At 41.0% G+C, this 24,984-nt stretch overlaps 1 protein-coding gene across 2 annotated transcripts in view; it reads left to right on the forward strand.

The window, feature by feature from the left end:
• The first annotated feature begins 2,908 nt into the window (after positions 1-2,908).
• Positions 2,909-24,984, forward strand: part of malrd1 (MAM and LDL receptor class A domain containing 1) — a 38,826-nt gene continuing 16,750 nt past the window's right edge. The window contains exons 1-20 of one of the 2 annotated variants that reach the window (XM_020087643.2): positions 2,909-3,609; positions 4,978-5,106; positions 5,200-5,288; positions 5,362-5,526; positions 6,914-7,010; positions 8,917-9,048; positions 10,011-10,163; positions 11,654-11,759; positions 12,294-12,661; positions 12,812-13,257; positions 14,558-14,645; positions 14,742-14,921; positions 15,008-15,164; positions 16,081-16,237; positions 16,336-16,446; positions 17,260-17,473; positions 17,570-17,817; positions 18,688-18,976; positions 22,312-22,557; positions 23,957-24,114. In XM_020087643.2, coding sequence (XP_019943202.2) covers positions 3,438-3,609; positions 4,978-5,106; positions 5,200-5,288; positions 5,362-5,526; positions 6,914-7,010; positions 8,917-9,048; positions 10,011-10,163; positions 11,654-11,759; positions 12,294-12,661; positions 12,812-13,257; positions 14,558-14,645; positions 14,742-14,921; positions 15,008-15,164; positions 16,081-16,237; positions 16,336-16,446; positions 17,260-17,473; positions 17,570-17,817; positions 18,688-18,976; positions 22,312-22,557; positions 23,957-24,114 — 3,705 coding nt within the window. In that variant the 5' untranslated portion in view covers positions 2,909-3,437. The remainder of the gene's footprint in view (positions 3,610-4,977; positions 5,107-5,199; positions 5,289-5,361; positions 5,527-6,913; positions 7,011-8,916; positions 9,049-10,010; positions 10,164-11,653; positions 11,760-12,293; positions 12,662-12,811; positions 13,258-14,557; positions 14,646-14,741; positions 14,922-15,007; positions 15,165-16,080; positions 16,238-16,335; positions 16,447-17,259; positions 17,474-17,569; positions 17,818-18,687; positions 18,977-22,311; positions 22,558-23,956; positions 24,115-24,984) is intronic. The other variant, XM_020087642.2, reaches the window with a different exon arrangement.

Below are 24,984 nucleotides of genomic sequence, written 5' to 3' on the forward strand. Positions count from 1 at the left end.
ATCGTCAAACTGGGCCTCACGAAGGCAGAATTACACAGACACACAGACAAGTCTGTCATGGTCAAGGATTCGGCAGATATCTCCTTATGATTCATTCGTCGCAGCTCTCGAACATCAAAAGGTTAGAGCACTCATATTTCTATTTATTACTCAGAAACATACTCAAGTGCTGTATTATCGGTCCAATATTTAATGAAGACTGTTTAAAGCTGAGATTGACTGTGAAGGAAACGCCTGTTAATTCACGTCAGATCTTCATCTTTGGGATCATTTTGCATCATCATTATAAAACCTGTCGTCTCCTCCTGCCTAATGAACTACTCCTGTCTCAGTCATTAATCAAGCTGTAATTATTCAGGTGATTTACCTTCAGGGCTAATGACCCAAAGAACTGAAGGACTTTTAAATAATCTGACATATTATTTAGAAAAAGTGTCGTCTGGAGTCGCTCATTCACAACAGGGCAATTATGTTTAAGTTGCACAGGCGGATTTATTGCTTTACTAAAGAGGGGGAATTACTCTGATCGTTAAGAATTGTTGAAAAAACACTGTGCACTACATGCACAGTACCAAACGGCAGAAAAACAAAGTTAGCACCTGGTTACTGAACATACTGAAAACAGCCAGATATAGCAGTGGGAGGAGACCAAAAACAGAGCTAACAGAGTCGATATTGAACATGCATTTAACACATGACACTAAATTAATGTAAATGTTGCAGCATAACTGCAGAATGTGTAAAAAAGCACCTTACTGTTAATAAGTTTCTGTTTGAGTTTTAAAATGTGACAATATGACAGGAATGTGATTACAACTTGTTTCTGCTGACATGTTATTGCATATCTAAATATGGTTGGGATCAGATAGTTCTTTTCATTTCTGCTTTATTGATGTGGATGTACCCTTTTAAAAAGAAAATCTTACCTTCAGATGGTAATTATCTTCCTGTACTTTGTGTATAACATGTTGGTGAAGTGGCTCTTAGATTCTGTCAGGAGGCAGGACAAAGATAAGACAAATGGGATGCATGTGTTTAACGCAGACTCCTTTTCTGGCTCATGTTCCTCTTATTAAATTCATTTGTCATCACTTTGTTGGCTGCTTTGTGTCACATGTCACAGAGCACTGCAGGAGCTTCCCTTCTCGCTGTGTTGATTGGAGGTGCTGAGTGAAGCATCTCCTCCAGGTACGCAGTGAGGATTAAACCCCAGCTGCTGCCATCACGTCACTCGGCAGTGAATCACTTGATTCAGGAGGAAAATGAGTGCTGCACATTGGGCCACATTTTGGATTGTGAAAGCAGATTGGCTGCATTCAAAATGCGATGCAAATGTTCCTGACTGCCAATAAGTCCTAATTACCGAGGTGTTGAAAGGTGCCAGTTTAGGAGAAAAACTATTATGGAAGCGATGAGGCAACTTAACCATTTCTTTTTTCTCTGCTGTACAGCCACATTTCCTATAAAACTTTAATCACACAGGAAGCCTTCCTGCTGCTTCTGAATGGAAATATGTCCAAGAACATAAAGTGTTCACTTCATTGAGTTTTCATTTTGTGTTTCCCTCTTTTATCGCCCTTGTGTCTTGCGTGCCTGCAACCTGCAAGGCATGATCACATTTTTTCAGCTCTTTGTTCAGTTGTTACCATAGAATTAACTCATACATGTTGGCTCTCCTCAGTTCCTGAAGAATTTATATAATATATCTATTTCAGGTTAATTAGTGGTGTGTGGAAGTAACCTCCCTCTTTCCATCAGGTGAAACTTCAGCGGAGGGGGAGAGATTTGAGGTCACAGACAATCAGTGTGGTAACAAACAGGAACAGGATTTAATCACCTCATCTATTTTTTTTATATGCACAAGACTGTGTGTGAAACAGATTAGTCAACTGCTTGACAAATAGTTGCAGTGATCACACCAGCATGTGGAGCCTCAGTGATAAATTTGTCTTATTAAACTCACTTCAAGTGCTGCTTTGCTTTGACCTCAGTTTTGTCCACGAAGGTGAACTGAATCACAGAGTTTTTAAGAAGTCATTAGCTGTAAGGAGCAAAATACATTAACAGACTCAAGTTAACAAGGTGAGCTGCGTTGTGGAGCGAAGCTTTATTGAACATTTGCATTTTAGCTGTGCAAGAGGCATGAATCTAGCGATAGAAATGTCGTTTGGTTGGTCCATTATTTTGGTCCAGACTCAAATATCACAACCATTAGATGGACTGCCATGAAACTGTGGCAATTTCATAACTGCTCCTCCTGCACGGAGGAAAATAATAGACCCATTGAATCACCTCCTTTTTCAAGCTGGCAATGTTTAAGCTTTCAGGACCTTTGGTGGTGTTGGTTAAATATTGTTTCTCTGTACCACATCGCATTGCATCTCAACACTGTTTGTCAAAGTGATTGATTGATTCAAAACAACTCAATGCACATTTTTGTCGTTGCAGGGATCAAACCTTCTACACTATATGTGGCACATTCTCAACATGGTGCTGCTTGTACTCTTCTCACTACCACTGCCAACAGCGATCAATACGTATGGCGACCTTTTCCTTGTTCCACTGACTCCTCCCTTATAGAGCCATCAAGCTTTCCCTGTCTCTCAAGGTTAATTTCATTTGAGCTACCAGCGACAACTACTCTCTTGTACTGGCTGTTTAAAGGTCCTGTCTTATTGATTACAGTGAAATTAAATTATGCCTCAGTGTAAAGTGTGGCTTTGCTCTGTTGGACACGGGTAATGATTCTGTTATATTCTCAACTTCACTTCTTCTCTTCCTCGTTGCATATTCAGTCCATTAATTTGCAATTAGTTGGTTTTATTTTGCTGAAAACATTTGGCTCTCTGCAGGGTCATAAGAGCTTCCACCTGCTGGGAAATGCAGTTTTACATTAAGTATAATAAAAACTGCTAATTTATTATTTAACTTCACAGATAAGCAGAGGGTATTTAAAAGTTCACAAGGATAGGAATGTAAATATGAGCATGCTGTTTTAGTCACAGTGCAAAAAACCACATGTGCAGACCACCAACACAATGGACATAGTGCCATGAAATCTGGTAGAGACGTTCATGATACCATGAAGAAGTAAATCATCCAAAATGTATTTCTTTCACCCAAACTCATTTCATGAAGACAGAAACACAAAAGCATCCACATTCTGATCATTTCATTCTGTTCTGAATGGCGTCGGTCATTGGTCCATGGTAAATACAGGAACACACACCAGCAAAGTGACCTTATTGAGCAACAGCCATAAAAGACATTTATTACCCTTTACAACGTGCCACCAGCATGAACACGCATACAGGATCATAGAAAACTGTACGCGGTGGAGTAACACTCGGCCTCAACAGGACATTTTCCCTATGACGTGACAAAATGGTTTTCCTGGAAATAAAGTGTTCTTAGTGAAAGGACACACAACGAGCAGGATGATGTCGGACTCGGTGTGGCCGCTGTTGGCCTTCTGTCTGGTGTTTACCCCTGGGTGTGTCCGAGGCTGTTCTATCCAGGAGTTTGCCTGCAATCAGGGGTTGTGTGTGTCTGAGGATTGTGTGTGTGACTTCACGGACAACTGTGGAAATGGCAGCGATGAGAAAAACTGTGAGTAAAATATACAGTATAATGGTAAAGAACAATAAGAAAATTGAGTAGACTAGAACAGAAAGTAAAAAGTTAAAAGATAAAAAGCATATTTAATATGCTGCTCACTGGGGTAAGTGCAAGTGAAACCTAATTTCCCAGGATCGTAACCATGGAGAGCAAATTACCCTCTGATGAGGGTTGAAACAGGTGAATAAATATAGATATCCTTAATGTGAAATAATATATCTTTCAAAAGCTTTAAGCCTCTTTCCAGCTGAAAAAAGAAATGTCTTTCGCCCACAACTATAATTTCAAGGAAACCATGCAATGCCTGTAGCTGTGACTGGGTAATGGCTGCCTCGACGTCTGTTTTGTGTTATTGGCTTTTAACGATTAGGAAATTAGGTCATTTAGTCTTCTTATCCCACTCTTATATTTAATGTCTTCCTAAGAATGGTGTTATAACACTAGTATTGAACATGATTTCAACACAGTGCTTCCACATAAACTAAATGAATTAGTTAAAACGTATTAATAATTCATCGATATTGTTTGATTGACTCACACTTGGGCCCGCAACAGTACCCATGGTATGATACTATACGTCTTGCAAAATAAAGGATGTTTTCAAAGTCCCCATAGGAACCTTTTAGCTTTGAATGTGCACTGCTCTAAATTACAAGTTGTTTTCTACCTTAAATAAATATTAATGTATCCTCATATTAGCCCCTGCAGTAACACACATCTTTTAAAACAGTGACTTCACATAATTGTCGCCTTTGAAGGTTAAAGCCAGTGGGCAGAGGATGTGTATCCTAAATATATGTTCATGTAATGTGGTGCAGGGTGACTCTTCCAAAAGTTGGAGAAAAATATATATATATATGATAAATATTCAAAGATAAACAATGCATATATGTGAAATACAGACCTTACAGAATTTAAGAATCTGTTTGATCACCACCAGATACCTGCAAGTAAGAATCATTACAAAAGGATTTGTTATTGGAAGCATTTCTTCCACATAACAAACTAAAGAACTGACTATCTTATGCTAAAAGTATTAGTTATATTGGCACAAAGAAAAAAGCTTTTGTGAACTTTCTTAATTTTTTATATATCTTAAAATGTAAATCTGATTCATGACTGGCATATCTCTGAAAATGTTGTGTTGCTATCTTGCTAATGTTTTATATACCCTTGATGCACATTTGGCTATTAAATCAAAAGGAATCCATTTTTCTCACTTAGTTTCTGAGTTAATGAATCTTTATTGTGTGAGGAATCCAAAGCACAAATGATGGTGAAATACTGTATATTTGAAACACAGAAGAACACATGTGAAAGCAGCTGAACAGTTCTGAGTGTTATTATTTTCTATTGAAGGTTCCACATACAAGAGGTGTAACTTTGAGCACGGGTTCTGTGACCTGATTCAAAGCTCAGAGACATTTTCTGAATGGACGAGAACAACTGAAGCCGCCGGACTCAAACACGACCACACCAACGCATCAGGTTAGAGCGTGTCACATTTGCCATATGGGACATTTTAAATGCACAAGCTCCACCTTGCTGGCTTTATTCAACGTCTCTCATTCACTCCTGCAGCATATTTCCTGTCCTTGTCTCCTGATGGAGGAAACAGAACCACAGCAGATTTGATCAGTGCTGTTTTCATACCCACTCAGACTTGTCAGGTAACTTCAGCATTAACCACAAAGCCATGATACACATAATATCAACCGTTGAGCCTCTTTTTTTATCCATCAGATGAGTTTCTACTATTATGTCGGGGCCACACATGGAGATCTTCAGGTCCTGGTTCAGACTCATCCTCTGGGTCAGAGCACAGTGACGTGGGAGCACTTAACACAACCGCAGATGGGAACATGGCTGCAGACAGTGATTCAGTTCTCCAGTAATTACAGTTTTCAGGTCTGTAATGTTCAGAATTTACCATTATGACATCTATGACATCTGCATGGAGGTGCAGTGGTTAGTGGTCTCACAGCAAGAAGGGATTTGAGCCTGGTTTGCATGTTATCCTGGTACCAGCCTTATCTCCGGGTAATTTCACTTCCTCCCACAGTCCAAAGACATACGGCTTGAGCTGATAATTGCCCTGCAGGGCGAATGTGAGTGTAAATGGTTGTGTGTCTGTATGTTGGTCCTGCGATAGGCTGGCGACGTGTCCAACATATACCCCACATCTCAGCCAGTGTTGGCTGGAATTGGCTCCAGTCCCCCTTGACTCTCAAAGGAAAAGCTGTGCATATAATGGATGGATGGACATTTTATATTGCTGTTTCTTAGTTTAGATTAGATTACTGTAATTCAAATGATAGATTACAAGATATTGAATATGACAATAAATAAAAGGCAGGCATCATGTGGGCAAAAGCACCTGAAACAAAATTAATATATTGGCATAATTATGATTTTCATTTTATACAGTATGGTTTCAGAGGCCATATTTGCTAATATAGTGGGTGTTAGGTACAGCATACAGTTCCTTATTACTAAAGTCATCACAGCAGAAAATGAGCTGAACACCAGGAGCCGTTTATGTGTAGTGAGGGGGTACTGACCCAGTCGAACCCTTCAGAGGCCATCTGGAGTTCGATGACACCTGCTGTCTTACATCCTCATTGTCGGCGTCAACCTTCACCATCAGCGTTCATTCACTTCCTGTTTCAAAGACATTTTAACTAAGTGGATTTATTCACTGCTGTGATTCTGGATGAGTTTAATTTCAGTCGTTTAACATAATGATCTGCAGTTTTTCACCAATTAACTTTTATTTTACTTAAGATTTTCTTTATAACTTTGAACATCTTCATTAAGATTAATGCATATAGAATATAAGATGCATGTATAAACACAAACACATAAAATGTAAATTCTGTAGATGACAATTACTAATCACTCCACCTTTGTCTCTGAAGGCTGCATTGACTGGATCACACATGATGACATAATCCACTGTTTGTTTAAATCAGTCATAAATGATGGATTGTAAAACTCCACTCGTGGAGATAAAGCTGTTGTGTGGACTTTGATATTATATTTATTTATCTTGTGTGTTATCTTATGTACTAGTGTCTATATTTTGAACTTTATTCCTGTATCTTTGCTTTTATTGTTTTGTGAAAAACACTTTATAACATTAGTTGTCAGAACTGCTGTACAAGAAAACTTTATGATTGTGTTATTATAATTAATATAATATACCACATAGGCAGAAAAACAAAATTGTGTAGAGAAATAATAAAAAGGTGAATGACTGACTGATATGTTGAAGGTTGTCTGTGCACCCTTGCAGGTTGTTATTCGTGGGGAACTTTCAGCTGACAGCGAAGCCTCCGAGGTCCTCGCCATCGACGACTTATCCTTCAGTCCCGGCTGCCTGACTGTGCCCGGTACTGCTACCATTAATAACATCTCACTACACAGACGGGGCGAGTTCAGCCCTTGACACTTTGAAATATCGCCACGCATAAACAGACTGCCACACACTTGTTTTGAATACTGATAACAGAGGGGGGACACTAAAGCACCCAGGACGGGATTCATAACAGAATAACTGAATCGTTAAAATAGTGCTTACCACACTGAATATGGAGCCACGATCTATTGGTTTATTTATGTGTGCTGTAGTGCGCTGCCTGCAGCTCAGTGATGAATATGATCTAGTTGAGCATATTGGTTGGGAGTGTTTGATAAAGTACAGTCCACTTGACAATTCGAAGAGGGTTTTAACATGTTGCCTTGGAGATAGATAGCTTTTTACCTGCAGGCACAAACTATAGCGTCTTTGCAATGGCTTTTATTCATCTGGTATAGGATCATGTGTTTGTTCCCTGACTGTAAAACATACAGGTAATGAAGCCTCTTTATGGATTGTCTCATTTAGAAAACAGTCTTTGGCCGTTTCTTTTCATGATGGAGCGTCAAAGTTAGTCTGATTGTAGATTGGCTTCAGAGGCAGAACAAACGTCAATGGAATGAATTAGACGTCAATAGTTGGAACTGAAGCAACAAAGTTTGTCATTGATTTTTGCTGAATGATGAGCTTGCACTCCAAAGACTTTTTTTAGTAAATAGATATTTTTTAAAAGTCAAATAGTTCCCACATGCTCATTTATTTACTAATGACAATGGGAGGGTTGCAGGAAAGGTCTCTGACAATAAGGTATTGTGTGAAAATCACTCCATTGGCTAAACTGCCATGAAAAGTACAGCAGATGTTTTTTTCTCTAAAAGGTGAACAGCATCTTTCAGCTCAGTGTTTTCTGGTGCATTTCCACCTCTGTGTTCTGAGAATCTCTAAAGAATTCTCTTAACGCTTCCTGCTCAGCACCAAAAAGGAAACAGACAAAGTTAGCAGCTAACTGCTAAATAAAGTTGGGCCTTTAGGAGATAAATATTTCTCTAGGGAAGCGGTGAAGACCAAAACAAAGCTAAAAAAGACAGACAATTGGACTGGTGATGTTGAATTCGTATTTTTCATGTATAAATATGCAGCTGTTAGTACCATGTTTGCCATCTTTAGTCTCCAGGCTTAGTTAATCATGTCTAAATGGACGACACAGGTCCGGACGACACTTGGACTCTCTTCCATCTGTCTTTTACTCCCCAGAAATATCCCTGGCCTGTTCGAAAATCTGGTTAATCATATCAAAAACATTAAACCAGCTAGTTAAAGCTACATGGGAGTATTTCTGCCAGCAGCTCCATATGACTACATCATCTTTTACTGTCAGAGTGCCAATCCTGGAGAATTCACCAATGGGTTTCACATTAAAATACCAATAATGCTTTACTGCACAGGGCCAGGATTAATATGTATGGCACATCAGCACAGCCTGGCCTGTGCCTGTGCAGGGAGACATTGATATAGCTTTGATATGTGGCCCACATCTAATATTGTTAACTACATGCCATAATGGTCATTTCCAGAGAATTCTTTATGTCCTATAGCCTTTATTGTTCACCCTATCACCCCCATCACACATACATTTGTAGAACTGAAATATTGGGTTCACAGCATCGATGAATACAAACTAATTGCACTGTTGCAGATAATGACAATGTAAACATTAAATACTGACCTGTAAATCTCCATATACGCAAAATGAAATTGAGTTCATTTAAGAGTCTATTGATCAAACTATCTGAACTCATAATGACAAAAACCTTCAGGAGTCATTCATATCGACTGTGAGGTTTCTATCTGTTGGCTCTACATTTGATCATTTATCAAAATACCTCTAGCAACAGAATACTGTAATACCAAAATGTCTTTATTTTTCATTCCTGTGATAGAGAGCAGTGTGGCCCCTCCGCCGGTTTGCCCTCCCTCATGGTTTGACTGTGGTGGTGTGAAGTGCATCAAGGCAAGCAAAGTGTGTGACTTCACCCCAGATTGTCCCCACGGAGAGGATGAAGCCAGCTGCCGTAAGTAACACCACAGGCCTTGTTGCCAAGTAACACATTCAAATAATCCACATTCCATTTGAACTCTTGGCCGTGAGCAGTGTGGTTAAAGACACATGCAAAGATTTTTATTACCAGTATGAACCCAGAGTTTCCTCTTCTTCTAGTTATTCTAAATTTAATAGGGGGATTTAAAAACTTTGTTTAAATGGTTGATACAACTTTCCACTGAAGGTCGCCTCCAGATATTGTGACAATCATTTCTTTGTATGTTATGACACTCAATTTAAATTATTTAAATTTTGTTTTGTGTCTATTTGGCACAGTAGAAAGGCCCAAATGCTACAATACCCATAAGCATCAACCACCATTATGGAGAAAGAGGTGCAATTCAAGCTCGCAGTTGAAAATATCATTAATTCACAACACAGAGGTTAGCAGTGCATGTGATATATTTTTAAGTATTATGATTGGGTTTCTCTTGCTGAAATGCATCCTGGGAGTTGGATTCAACCTTGAAGTTTGTATGAAAATAGGGTTGTACCTTGTGAACAAGGAACTGGATCATTTCTTACACAGTATTTAATCTTTTTTACTCATCATTCAACCAGGACAGTTTCATGGCCAATTGTAAATCATGCAACATTATCTGAAAATAAAATGGGGACTTTTTCAGTCTCATTTAAAAGATAGAATTAGTAGATGTCAAAATGTCCATTTTTATGAGCACTTAATAAGATTTCTCACTTCTTACGCCTTAAAAGTCAAAATTGAGAATTTAGTCTTGACTTCCCGAACACAAGTTGACACAAGAATCTTACCATAAGGTCCATTACTAATATTAATCAGTAATAATAACATAATCTGCTGAAGAGGATAATGATGTGATTGAAATCTCTTTTAAACACTAAAGTGTGGTTGTAGTTCCAACTGCTGCTTCCAAAGACACAAATGAAACTGGTTCCTTTCCTCTACCCTTTCAGCCTCTGAGTGTGACTTTGAGGACGGGTCCTGCGGCTGGTATGAGCTCACCCTCGGCGACGGCTTTGACTGGGTCAGGGGCTCCTCAGAGGAGGTGCCTCCCGAGTACCACGGCCACCCACCACCTCTGGACCACTCTACAAACAGCACCGAGGGTAAAGAAACCACACACGTAGAGGAGAGATGCCAAAATTTGCCACGTGCATTCATTTGCCTTTATCTGTCAGTGGATGAGCTGATAAGAAGATATGTGTCCAGGGTGTTTGGTCAGAAATAACTGACAAAATATAATCTACAGATTAAATCAAGGTTTAGTGGAAGGAAAGAAAATCCATTTCCTGTGTGTTTTCTGAGATAAGACGTTCATGGGGAAATGCTTTCACAGCGTTCTGCACAATGGAAAGGAATTCAACATGCACTTAATCCATTCTGCTTATAAAATCATTCACTGAAATATATTCAATACAGTCAATCTGAAACACCGTTATTCTCCTCTAGATTTGTGCACCACAACATGTTACTGTATTTTATGCCCCATGACATCTTTATACTTTTCCTCCAGGTTAGTCTTAAGTCTTCCATGCATGGGTTTAACAGGAATTTTGTTGCAGGCTGACTTGTGCAAGTGTGTTAGCGGCACCATCTGTTGTTTTTGTTATGTATGTTATATGAGCATACTGTGAGATGAGGCTCTGTTAGGTGCAGATCTGGAGACTACCCAGGCAGTAAAAAAAAGAAGTAAAATTTTTACTGCTCTCTTTTGGGTTCTGTGAGCATCCTGATGTGCTTCAAGCTTTGCGAAATGACACATATCCTGGAGGGAGGATCTGTTTGGAGATTTAGAAAATCTTACTGCGACCACCCAAAGACTTATCTGCTCTGCCTCGATGTGCAGGTATGTGGTGGTGATCAAACAGGGCTTATTTGGCAGATATGCACCAGATATCAGCCAAGGAAATATTCAAACGCTGTCACACCATTTACTCATACTGTGCAGCTTTGGGCAGAATGGATTCATGCTGTTTTCACCCTGCCATAAACTAGGTGCCATTTTTCTTTAAAACAAGGTTTTAATGAGTTTTCATGAAGGCATTCCACCCTGCAAAGCCAAAAATACAGTAACAATGTAATGATAATATGAAGGGTCCATATAAACATATATCATATTGGAATGAAGCCATTGCATCCCTGTGCTGTGCACAGAAAACCTCTTATTCTTTATTCATAAGCTCATCTTCTTCTTATGGTTTGATGTGTTGGACTGAAATGGCCTCCTGCACATCACTGTTGCTTCTGACACACTTGCAGTTAATAAACAAGCCTTGCCACTGTCCTCTCAGCCATCTCGTTGCCATGGCGACCAGAGACAACTGGGTATGTTTTGTTTGTCTCACAATCCTTAATATACATTACATGTTGTAAAGCACAAAGGTCCCAGAGGGTGAGCTGTTTCTGAGAAGATGAATTTGACCCATGTGGCAACAACATAGCACAGAGGCATTTAGCTGAATGGTAAATTAACCTGCCGACTGTCGGCTTCCATAGCAGTCCTGATGTTTTTTTAAAGGTGACTCTCTGGCTGTCTTAGATTTGCCTCAGACTTTGAATATGATTTGAATATAAATTTCTGTCTCACTCACTGCAGGCCACTTCATGTTTGTATTGAAGAACAGCAGCAGTCTGCCTCCAAGAGCGGTTCTCAGAGGACCCTGGTTCCAACAATCCGCCTCTGGATGCTCCATGACCTTCTGGTGAGGGTCACACTGCAATCTGGCCTCTTCCCCCAACTTTGTAAAAAAGTTCCTCAACATGACGCCTCATCTTATCCAGAATCCTCCTATCCATAGATCCGCCTGCAATTTTAGACCTTTTCCATTTGCAGACTACTTCAGTGTTTTTCTTGATCTTCTGACATAATTTCACCTGTCTCGGCTCTGCTCTCTCAGCATCTCTCTTCACACTCACACACGATGAGAAGATATGTATCTGAATCCATCATGTTTTGACAGTTTAATGGCCCCTAAAAGTTTATGTCAAATGACAGATTAAATTTTTTTCTTCCTGGGTGATTGGAGGGGTACTCCTGGCAGAAAAGTGCCAGAGGTTCATAAATTTGCAGAAAGCATATGCATTATCACAAGAGCAATCTGTCTTTGATTTACAGTTTCTGATTCAAGGAAGACCTCTCAAAGGCATAATTCCACAAAATGCACATGTTGCTATGCTGGAATATAATTGTCTGTACAACATTTTTTTGCTTCCATTGTCTCCCTCATCTCCATCAGGCATTACAACGCAGGCATATCTGTGGGGGCCGCCGACATGTACCTTCGGATCAAAGGAATCCAGAACAACACAGTTATATGGAGAACCTTGTACGACCAGGGAACCCATTGGAACCAGGTGACGGTGCAGCTGGGACGCATCACCCAGCCCTTCCAGATCACTCTGGCGAAGATCAGCCTCGGCGTGTTCGATGGGGTCTCCGCCTTGGATGATATCACCTTCAAAAACTGTTCGATGCCCCAGGCGGAGGCGAGGTGTCCCCCCCACACACATTTCCACTGCGAGCGCACCAAGGCGTGTGTGGAGCACCTGCAGCTGTGTGACCTTGTGGATGACTGTGGGGATGGATCAGATGAGGAGGGATGTTGTGAGTGTCTTGTTTATTCCCCTGAGACTTACGATATACCAAACTAAAAAAAATTAAGACTGATAATACTTATTACATTAAAATTGAATATGAAACTTCATAAAATTACACAAAACCTGAGTAAAAATCCTTTTCTGTCATGTCTCCCAGCTCCAGAGCTTCAGTGTAACTTTGAACATGGCCTGTGCAGCTGGAAGCAGGAGCAGAGTGGAGGAGATGTGTTTGACTGGACTCACACCCAAGGCCCCACTCCATCCTTCCACACGGGGCCCTTGAAGGACCACACGCTGGGCACCAGCTATGGCCACTACCTCTTCATCGAGTCATCCGCCCCCCAGGAGTTCAAGGACACGGCAGTGTTGCTGAGTCGAGTCTTCCAACCCACCCTCCAGCGCGACAAGGACCCCATCAAGTCCCGCCAACACTGCGTTTTCCGTTTCCATTACCACATGTTTGGATCGCATGTGTTCTGCCTGGCAGTGTACATGAGGACCACCTCCACAGGCCGAGGTCACATGCTGTGGGTACGATATGGAAACCAAGGAGACCTGTGGCACAGGAAGACTCTCTACCTCAACAGTGCTCGTCCGTTCCAGGTAACTAATCCCAGGATATATTTAATGCTCCAGGAACTGATACAAAAGAGGGAATCAAATCTTTGAATGATCCCCATGAAGTCACCTTGACTATAAACAGACATGAAGATATGAGCTTCAGGTAAACATAGTTTCCTGGCAGGCAACAATAATAAGAATCTGTATTTTACACCAGCAAAGTGTAGTGAAGCTCTATTTAATAGCTTCACCGCTCAAAATCGATGCCTTGAGATATATGTTCTGTCATCACTCATATGTGAGTGTTGCTTGATAAGCAGTTAAAGACTTTTCCTACATTGTGGCTTTGAAGACAAGAGCTCTATTTGTCAAAATAATTGACTGCGGAAGTGCTAATAGTAAAGGAGAAAAAAAGAATTCAGAAAAAATTCAGTCTCAGGCTGATCCATTAGCCTGCATACTCAAAATGACAAAGCAGAGTGATTTAACATCAGGATAGTCAGTTGCACCATCATACTCCCTCTGAATTTGCAGTGAAATTTAATGTAACCACAACTAACAACAACAGTCTCAGCTCAGAGCAACTAAAGAATCAAAAGGCAACAATAAGCTGCAAAGCATTAAAATTAATTCAGTTCTTTCCAATGCCGCTATGGCTGAATAATGGTACAGTATTTAAAACCATGTTTGCAAAACGTTATGCTTTTTCGTAGTCTGCATGTACAGCGGACTTCACTGCAGTAGCATTATTAACATGAAACATTATCTTACACTACTTTAAAGCAATTTTTCTTGAAAGCTAACATTAGACTTTATTCGTTCTATATTTCCAAATAATTTTCTCCTTGGCAATGACGCACATCAGACAAGCCAAGTGACTGCTGACACAACTCATCTGATGCAATAGCCTTTTAGTCAATGATTTGTTGCTTTGGAAAGCGCTGATTAAACTTAAAATTCAGGAACAGTACCGATGCTGACTGGCAAAGCAGCTAGCAAGGCAATGTGATTAATGTGATGGAAAGAAAATCCATTCAAACACACGATGTAAGTGTGTATCGTGGTTTTGAGAAAACTTAATATCAAACTTAATGATGTTGTAAAAAAAAACTATGATGATATTGTTAGTAGGCTAAATATTTTATCCAGAAATGTTCTCCAATACAAGATCACAACTGATTATAGTGAAATGAAAGAGGTTCTAAAGATGTGTAGAGACTCGTCAGTTTGAAGAAATTAAGCTTTCACCTGTACACATAAGAGATTAAATAGGTGGTGCACTTTACTCTTGCTCAGTCTAAATCTACGTCACCTTGTATCTTCTCACTTTCCTCGTCGTCAGATTTTGATTGAAGGTACAGTTGGAGATGATTTCACCGGAGACATTGCTATTGATGACCTTTCCTTCCTGGACTGTGTCCCGTATGAAGGTAAACATGAGAAGAAAAATGAACAAGATTAGGACATTTTTACACCACTGTTTGTGTTTCCTCCTCCACTGTTGTTTCTTCTGTGCTCTGTTTTAGGAGAGCTCCCCATGCAGAATACCACGACCCCTGCAGTGACCACCCCAGCCCCCACAGTCCGGCCCCACAGCTGCCCTGATGGAGAGTTTGTGTGCGGGACGCATGGGGAGTGTGTTCCCCGGAGCAAAGAGTGCGACTTCAGACCTGATTGCTCCGACGGCTCTGATGAATTAAACTGTGGTAAAATGTCTTTATCTGCATTGTCAAACCATAATGTTTCTGTGGGTTTTGTTCTTATCTATCGATTTGTCTCTTTCTTACTCCAGTGAAGGAACTGTGCGATTTTGAAGGAGGAGACACTTGTGGTTGGACGATTGTCGACCCCTCCCTTGTTCCAATCCATGCATTTCGCTGGTCACCTGATCAAGGGGAGAGCATTCATGATGGAGAGCAGTACCATCGTCCCATCAACGACCACACCCTGTGAGCACAAACAAATCTGATGATGGTATCAAATAGTCCATGAATCAAGTGGCTGATGGGGAAACATTTAATTGCATTCTGCTACTTTAACTTTTCACGCAAAAATGCCAAATATTTGCTGTTTCCAGCTTCTCAGAAAATTATAAATTGATGCAAGTAAACTGAATATCGGAAAATACAGTTTTATTTTGTTTCTATTTATTTTAGATGTAGGTAGGTAGGTATAGAGGTAGGTATATAGGAAGGTAGTAAGAAAGAAAGAAAGAAAGAAAGAAGCAATCACAGTCCAGAGGAGTGTGTTGTTCATAAATACAAATTGGATAATCTTAAAACTTAGCATGTATCCCTCTTTCCCTAAATTGATCACAATTAAAGAAAGCTTGATAACAGTGAAGGAGAAAGGGTAGAAAGTACAAAATTCATACTAATTAGTTTCTTGGATTTTCTTTTTTGTGCATTATCTCTTTTTCATTTCACTAAAAGCAAAGAATTTCAAAAACTGGGCTGTGATACATAGACAGTGATCTGATTGTCCTTATCTATGTTTTATTGACTAGACAGTGAGAGCAGGAAACAGCGGTGGACTTTGTGTTTCAGTCATTTCTCCCCTCAGCCAGAATTGCAAACATTATCTTCTTTCATAACCTGGCTGCAACTCCTCCTTCCTCAATCCTTCCAGCACCCTCGATTGGCTCGCAATCGATAAGGAGGCAGACATACAATAGGCATGATGCTGAGAGTGTGACGATGATGATGAGTGTTCATGGGATCACACATATATAAAAACCAATCATACTGACCTGTTTTCACAAAGCTGTACAATAGAGTACAATCTAAATCTGAAATCCCTGCTGCACTCACAGTTTCAGGACATTCTCATGACATTGTCCTTTATTTCCTGTCGTTCCTGTGATAGAGGCAGCCCTGATGGTTGGTATATGTACGCAGACAGTTCAAATGGCTGCTATGGCCAAACCACTGACCTTCTGACCCCCGTCATCTCCTCCACCGGGCCTCACTGCACCCTCGTCTTCTGGTACCACATGAGCGGATTCACTGTGGGGTCACTGCAGGTGAGCAGAGCACTCGTTTTAGGTGTCCAGCATCAGAATTCAGAATTGAATGGCGGATATGTACATATTCATTTCTATTGCTCTCATAATATCCACAGGTGCTGCTGAAATACAGAAACGTCACTCATGAGGTTTGGTCGCAGACAGGTAACCAAGGCAATAGATGGAGACGAGGAGAAGTTTTTTTGGGCTTATCAAACAACTTTCAGGTCTGTAAATAATTTTTGTTGCTTCAAATGTATCACTGAAGTTTTAATCATATTGTTTACACTCTATGATAGTGTATAAAATATCTTTGTCTTCCACAATTTGTTGTGTTCGGTATGAGTTAATAAGAGCGCATAAGGTACCATATTTAATAACTCCAGTTTGACCGTTTACACAAAAAATATCTTATATATCTATTTTCTCTAATCTCAAAAAAATGATAATGAAATCACTCAGGGTGTTTAAGACGAGAAGAAAAATTAAAAAGAATAATGATAGTAGGTCATGTGATTTTTCTCATTTACCAGGAAACTGTATTCCTGCCTTTACTGTGTTAAATTAAAAAAGGAAGGGTAGCTCGATTAACATGAAATACTCATTATGGAGGCACGGAAATAATATCTTTCCATCGGACAATCTCAAACTTTCATTAGACCCTCTTTACCTCTTTTTGATAAGATTATTGACTTTCAGTTTGGACTGGAGGACAGTCTCTCAGATGACTGTGTACCTCAGTGTAATTGGCTCAATTGCCATCATGCCAGGCTAAATTGGACAGGCAGACTTGATGATCAATGATGAATTGATTGAGTCTAATTTGGTCTAATGAGTCTTAACTTGTGTGTGACAGTAATCAGAGTTGCGATCCCCTCACGGTGTCCGTCTGCTGAGGTTATTCCAGGTCGTTATGACCACACGCACAAAGAGGCTCTTTGGTTTCAGTGCCGTGTCCGATCCCATTAATCCTAGTCTAAAAATGTGATTATATTTACGTGACTGCATAAATTGAACTTTGGTTTCTTGTCCTTTGTCAGGTGGTGTTCAGGCTGAAGCGAGGGATCAGCTACATGGGCGATGTGGTGATAGACGATGTCGGCTTCCTGAACTGCTCCCCTCCGCTTCTTCCAGATCAACCATGTGCACCGGAGCAGTACGCCTGTGCCAACGGCCACTGCATCCCTCAGGACAACCTGTGTGACTTCATCAACCATTGCGGGGACGACTCTGACGAGGACCCCTACATCTGCAGTGAGGCGTCCTCTAATGTCTGATTGACGACACTAAACATTCATTTCCATTTTGATTTTGATCAATTGATTTTTTTTTCATTGCTCTCTTTTTTAGAGGGCTTCAGTGGGCGCTGCAGTTTTGAGTTTGACCTCTGCTCCTGGCGCCAGTGCAGACAAGATGACTTTGATTGGCTCATCAAAGCAGGCAGCACTCCGACACTTGGCACCGGTCCATCCAGCGACCACACCATGAGGGACCCCTCGGGACACTACCTCTACCTCGAGAGCTCCTTCCCCCACCTAGTTGGAGATGTCGCCCGTATATCAGGACCTCTGCTCAGCCGCAGGAGCTCAGACTGCAAGGTGAGATCAAGGTCAGAGGTAGAAATGAATTGGAGATTGGGAAGCAACGATTTGATCAGTGCATTGAGATTCAGTGTTCAAACACTGTTTGACTTCTGAGCAAGGCAATAAATCAGCATCAGCAAATGTTTACAGGCAGTAAATTATACCCACTAGAGGTCTAGCAGGTCTTTTAAAAGACAAATGTATGTAGAAATATTTATCCATACAAGTAGTTACGTGTGCAAAAACATTTATTTGAATGTTTAAACCTGTGTTAAGGAAATATTCAAATGTCACTTGTAGCCAATTTTGACAGAGGTAATATACTAACTGTGTGTGTGTGTGTGTACGCGCCCACGCGCCCGTGTATGTCCTCCAAGCCTGTCAGCCGGATGCTCCACTGGGAGAGATCTCTTGATTGACTGCCCGCTTTGCTTTGTGCCTCATATCTGTCTAATCCCACTCCCGACCTGTCAATCATTCATGCGGTCGGCAAAAGGCTCCAATTAAAGTGGAGGAAGATCTGTGGGGTGAGGGGGTGGGTGGGGGGTGAGGAGGACGTGCTGTCTCTACACTGAGATGAAAGGTGTCGTCGTTCTGTTGTAGCTCATGAACACACCTCGATTTGAAGAGGAGACCTACGAGAGATACCGCTGCCAAGAAACAAATGTCTCTCCAATCTGAACAATGTCAAGAGCAGAGGAGAAAAGTGCATCAATCAAGTGACATGATTAACACTTAACCGACTGATCTCTGTATGTTCACACTTGACCATTCCTAGGATTAGAAAGATAGAAGCACAGAAGGATTTAACTTGCAGTGTCTCCATTACAGCAGGGGTAATAGTAGTATTTTTTCAATTGCTTCTCATTTTGTGTCCTTTGCCAGATGCGGTTCTACATTCACATGTCAGGGGACGGCATCGGGACCCTCAGCCTGTTCAGGAAAAGCGAAGGAAATCTTCATCTCCTGCTCAACCTGACAGGAGATCAGGGCAACTACTGGCAGATGAGGGAGATCCCACTGAGCCACACGAAAGACTTCCAGGTCGTGTTCGAGGGAAAAGTGGGCCGGAGCGCGAAAGGCGACATCTGCCTGGATGACATCACTTTCTCTCCGGGGTGTCTGCTCACCTCCTCGGATCAATTAGAGAACAACACTCCTGCGCCCCCTGCAGGTATCAACTCAACTGCTGTATTTCTGCTGATCTCATGAAGGTGTTTTCTGTTTTTTGTTTACTCTGCTTCCTTTGTGTTCCTCTAACTATCCACCATCATTATCACACAACACAACCCAAAATGGATTTGCTTTAATCCTAGTGCCATCAGGTCAAAATGTGATTTGACCACTTTGTGATCCCATTCATCCAAGCAGGAGGGCGAACTTTCTTCTCTTTTGCCCAATTTTTATTTGATTTCTTTTCACAGCAGTTTCTCTTTGTTTCACAGGGAGCTGTGATGAGGTCAGAGACCATTTGTACAATATCATTGGCCTGTAAAGCCCAACGAGACGCTGAAGTGCTCCGTTGCTAAATAACATCAGTGACCTTTAAAGGCTCCTGTGCAAACTTTCACTGCAGCGGTTCAGTAAGACAAAGACTTTAGGTCACTTTGCCTTTGCCGAACAGGAATTATGGTAAAATGACCTGGCTGGTTTGCACTGGAGTGATAATGATATGTCATTATATTTCTGCTAAAGACTTCATTTCCCAGTGAAGACCAGTGCGTAGCTGGAAAATATTAGCTTGCCAGGTAATAGCAGCTTTTTAATTCTATTGTGATGTCTAATTTAACTTTATTGTAATTTGTTTGATTAAAATGAAAATATGCGTGGGATCAACTTCAAATTGTTGAGCTCTCACATCTATAAACTTGAAATAGTTGGCGTGGTTCCATCTATAGCTCTGAAAATCCTCAGTTTGCTCTGAAGGATTTTTGTTAATCAAAGGTAAAAATATGAGAAATTTTGGTTCTTAAGATATTTGGTCAAACATACTCACTTCTGACCAGCATCCAGTTTCAACCAGGATTATGCTGCCATAAGAAAGAAAGGCATCATAAAATACTAGGTTAAATATTTTTTTCTTTGAAACATCCTTGCCACATCATTGTCTGTATCTCAGACTTGTGAACCATTCAACTATTAGAAATTCCTCTGCATCACTCACATTGTTTACGAGGTGAATTAAAACAACATCATCTGATTTATTATCATTGTCATGGCAGATATAACTGTCCTATTAAATGCACTGACTTTCTCTTGTAATGGATGCTGGAGAGAACAGAGAGTTCCTGAGCTGAAAGGGAAGAGAAGCTGTGTGTCTCCTGCAAGAGTCTCTCTCTTTGAGCTGGACGAGTTGATCTTAAACGGCAGTGTGATGTGTATAATTTTCCTTATAGGCGTCTCTTTCCCTTAAATTAGTTCACTGAGTCGACGTCTCTCTGCATTTGTCTACATTCGTGCTTTCTGTGGAGAGCTTTACTCCTCGAGAGCGGCAGTATTAATGGGTCTCCAGAGAGCTCTGCAGTTGGGCGGTCTTGCTGAGATCTAAAGGCAGAGCTGCATGTTAATGATGCCTCCATGTTAGCGCTGTTAATTACATTTACAGTTTATTATCTTACTCTCCTGCTCATCAGTTGCCTGGTGGCCACTTAAGTTCAAGTTGATGTTAAAGTTGAATGTGTGTATGAAAATCTCCCTCTTAACCCACACAGGTGTTGTTGATTTCACTTTTCCTGCCTGAGACTCGTTGTTGTGATGTTGTGCTGTTTCTTGCTCTGTAGTCTTTGGTTTGCTTGTAGGTCCACCAGTCACATGTCATCATTGTTGTGTGATGTGTCTTCCTCCCATATTCCTCCCTGTTCCTTAAGAGAACAGGGCTTCCTCTTGGCCTTCCTCGGTATATCTTTTCAGCATAGTGGCCACAGCTTTGCGTCTGGAGGATGAAGAGTCATGGATGAAGTGGAAACCTGCTGCTTGATTTAGTATTAGCAGCAGAAGGTGTACAGTACAGTACAGTATAGTAATAGTAATCAGACCCAAGACAGCAGGAAATGTAATTATACACTGAAGCTCCACTGGGGCATCTCCCTCCACTGCTTCCCCACTTTGCATTATAGTGTGTGGGCGGTGAGCCCCGTTACACACTTAATGATTTTGCAGGCTCAGCATGCATAAATGTGTTTAATGCCAGTGGCATGGTATATGCAGATTCCTCTATACAGGTACACCAACTCCACGGGCAAATAAAATAATATGGAGGCTTTACATTCACCATGCATTGCAAGAAATGAATGAAGATACCGTTTAATTTATAAATTAATAAAAGTAAATGACTGGAAGCCAGATAAAATATGTAAACAGAAATAAGGCTTTAAGATTTCAGATACTAAGGAAAAAAAGAGCTCTGTGATGTTTTGCATGTTTCAGTGTAAAAGTTGTTAGATTAGTTTAATAGTTTAATGTGAGTTGATCACCAGAGGGCAGTGTGACACTCAGGGTGACTGACAGACATACTGTATATCATTAGTGAGAAGGTGAGAAGGTCACACTGCACTCTGGAATATAAGCCGTTCATTTATCCATATAATAAGAGACATACTTCAAACAAGTCTAAGTTCACATAGTCACAGGTGAAGACCTGCATACGTAATGAGACTTGAGGAGAAGTGAAATATTATTAGCTTCAAACGTTTTCTTCGTCTTGAATCCACCTCCAGCTTCAGCTCCACAGTAGGTGGTGAGGCGCCTTGGCTTCGCGGTCAGGAGCTGTGGCTTCCTGGCTTTTCTATGTGCCTTTGTTGGGGCTCATTGCTTCTGGTCCTCTGCATCTGAAGAGGAACAAAGGATTAGAAGGGACTTATACCCCTTTCTCTGCTTTAATTACAGGGACCACCCCTCTTCATCACGCCTCATGTACCTCTCTAACGCTTCTCAAAGCTAGGCACTGGCCCTGCTGGAATGCTGGCACCAGCATAAGCAGATTCCATCCCCTTCCAGCACCACTACCCGATGATACACTGATTTGGGCTCAGAGCCCAATGCTCTTTTGTCCTCTTAAGCCTCTTAAAGAGACCCTGATGCTACATGGAGATGGACTATACCCACTCCTGAGTTTACTTCTTACGTTCTGAAGTTCATACAGAGCTTTAGTTTTTTTCTGTTTAATCTGGAGCACAAAGGAGTTGTTTTACAGGAAAAAATAGTGTTGATAATATGTTTTATGAGAAAAGTTTGACAGTATGGGAAGTAGGCTTGTGTGCTTTCATCAGATCAATGCCACTCTCATGTCTTATATGTGAATATGATGCTGCAACTGCTTAGGGTTAGTTGACAAGACATTTTAAATGGTTCTTGTTGCAATACTTTGGTTGTGGTGCAAATTACACATCTGCTAGAGAAGTGATTTGCCTTTCTGTTCAATAAAATGTTAAAATGTGTCTGCGACATCAATCCACCGTGTCCATGACAGGTGATCTTAAAGATATTTAATGCGTGATTCTTATTTTCCAGGCTCCTGTCCCTCAGGCTTCTTGCTGTGCGACAATGGCCGCTGTTTTTCTCCGGGGCAGAGCTGTGACTTCACAGACGACTGTGGTGACGGCACAGATGAAAAGGATTGTGGGACTTCCTGCTCCTTTGAGAATGGTCGCTGTGGATGGAAGAGCTCCCTGGCTGATAATTTTGATTGGACGCTTGGCACGGGATCGGTCCAGAGCATACGGCCCCCATATGATCACACGCTGATGGATGAAAATGGTATGTGTTCCCTATCCATTGTTGTTAACTTGAAGTTTCTCATTAAAGAGGAAGCTCCTTACTGACTCACCATTATATCATTGAAGAAGTGCATTTTCCCTTTTGGGTGGTTTTGTGTAATCGGAATGACTGCAACTAAGCTGACTTTAAAAATCCCATGTGCTAACGCCAAACTGCTGTGGTAGCATTCGGCCATGTTTAATTCATGCAGTGCTTCAGACACTTCAGGGACAAAATCAATGAGCTACTTCCCAGCATGTGAATGTGCAGCAGGTGAGCCGTCTAGTGATTGATGCAGTAGTTAGGGCAGTAACTCTTTTACAATGTGCATGCTAAAAGGCAAATACACACACATGCACACAGCTGCTGTGGAGTAATTCCTCTAAATGTATTTAAATTAAAATCCTTATGATTTATTCTACCGTTACCATGGTAACATCAGGTATGATTTAATACTATGGCAAACACGTTGAGCGTCTACTTTGTCAGAATTACAACAGAAGATCAATCAGTTTATCTATTGAAGGTGCAGCCAAACAAATACATTAATAATAGTAATTAAAATCTGTGTATACATTTGAGGCCAAACCCTGGTTTGGCAGGAGTCTGTCTGTGTGGAGTTCTCCCTGGGTCCCTGGGGAGTTTTCTCCAGGTCCTCCGGCTCCTCCCACAGTCCAAAGACATGTAGATTGGGGTTAGGTTGATTTGAGACTCTAAAGTGTGCGTAGTTGTGAATGTGAGTGTCTGTGCTTTCATCAGTTCAGTTCCTCCAATAGGAAACAGGAAATGTTCCTTTGGTAATAGTGGTAAATCAATTCCTCTGATAGGAGAGTGAACAGTTAACAATGAGATTAAATTAAAACACATTACATACAAGCCAACGCTTATTAAATTAATAATAATGAATGTATATGAATATGAATGTAAATGTATTAACGGGCTGTTGAAAAATGTCCACCATAAAGATTATCAGAAGCAGGATTTTATTTTTCCGTTAGTCTGAAGTTAGTTGTAATTGTAAAACATAATTGACTATTAAAAGGCCTCTGAATCGTTTGTTTTTTTATTGATCATTTTAAATTACAACATATCTGCAGAAAGAAAAGCACGAAGGCACAGACACTTTGGTTTTGTATTCAGCCTCCGTCCTGACTTTACGAGCTTGACTGGACCAAAAAGAACCTGCACACTGGCTCCTGTGTCAAAAGGCAGCGGACATTAGGAGACGTGTCAGAGATTACTCTGTGACCCCTGACCCTCACTCCCACACTGCACTGTTCTTGACCTCTCTATAATTTGTCACTTGCTCCAAGAGCTGCTCATACAGAAAAAGATATCAATCCCTCCCTCCCTCGTTGTTGCCACCATCCTCTATCACGTCTTGTCTTTCTCTCTCCAGGTCATTTTGTCTACCTGGAAGCTACACCAGTGGGACTCAAAGGTGATAAAGCTCATATCAGAAGTTGTGTTTGGAAAGAGTCAAGTGCCATCTGTAAGCTCTCCTTTTGGTACTACATTTCCCACAAGGCCTTGGGAACCATCCGGATGCTGATCAAGGTAAATGATCTGCAGGAGTTTGTTTAAATTCAGATACGCATTATTCCTGTTTGCACGGGCTCATGATAAAGAGTGATGAATCTCACTGACGCCACAATACTTTATGAAAAGAGCTTCGAGGACCTGCAGCCATCCATCTATCATGGTTACCATGGGTACGCTCGGTCCGAAATATCTATTAGATAGACTGATAATGATAAATCGCTGTAATGTCGACAGTAATCATGTCATAATCGCTGTGCTGTCTGCTAGTCTTAGTAATCTGGCAAAGAAAAAGAGTGGAGTGGCTGTCAGTCAATCCACAGTTTGATCTACAGGGCATCTGTTAGGGCCGAAAGTGATGAAGAGGTGAGTGATGGGGACCATGGTTACCCCTCCGCCCAGAGCAGCCCCACCCCACCATCTGGGAATACAGAGATCAGCCACAACAGAGAATTGTTTTTGATGCTGTGGCTGAGCGGTGTACGCTCGTGTGCAGCGTCAGTCCTGCTCGTTAGCCGCTCTGCCATTTATTTTACACGTAGACGACTTTCAGGGATTACGATTTGTGCATGCAGCTTTCTACAATTTAAATCCTGCTGTGATTTACTGCACCTCCTGCCTGTGGTCCGTGTGCTCTCAAAATCATTTAGCTTAAGCAGATACAACTCAAAGTGCTGGAGCTATACTTAGTGTGACACCTGTGCATGGAGATGATGTATTTATTGATGTAGTTTTGAATTTAATTATTGTACAAATACTCTATTATATTGATTGCACATTAAAGCCTGGTGCAGACTGAATAACAATTTGCACCGTATTCAAGCCCAGCTGCTTGATTGATTATGTGACTCTGAGAGGGGGGAGATGATGAATGCATGTGGATCATTT

The sequence above is a fragment of the Paralichthys olivaceus genome, chromosome 17 (genome assembly GCF_024713975.1).
Source record: "Paralichthys olivaceus isolate ysfri-2021 chromosome 17, ASM2471397v2, whole genome shotgun sequence".
Taxonomy (NCBI): Eukaryota; Metazoa; Chordata; class Actinopteri; order Pleuronectiformes; family Paralichthyidae; genus Paralichthys; species Paralichthys olivaceus.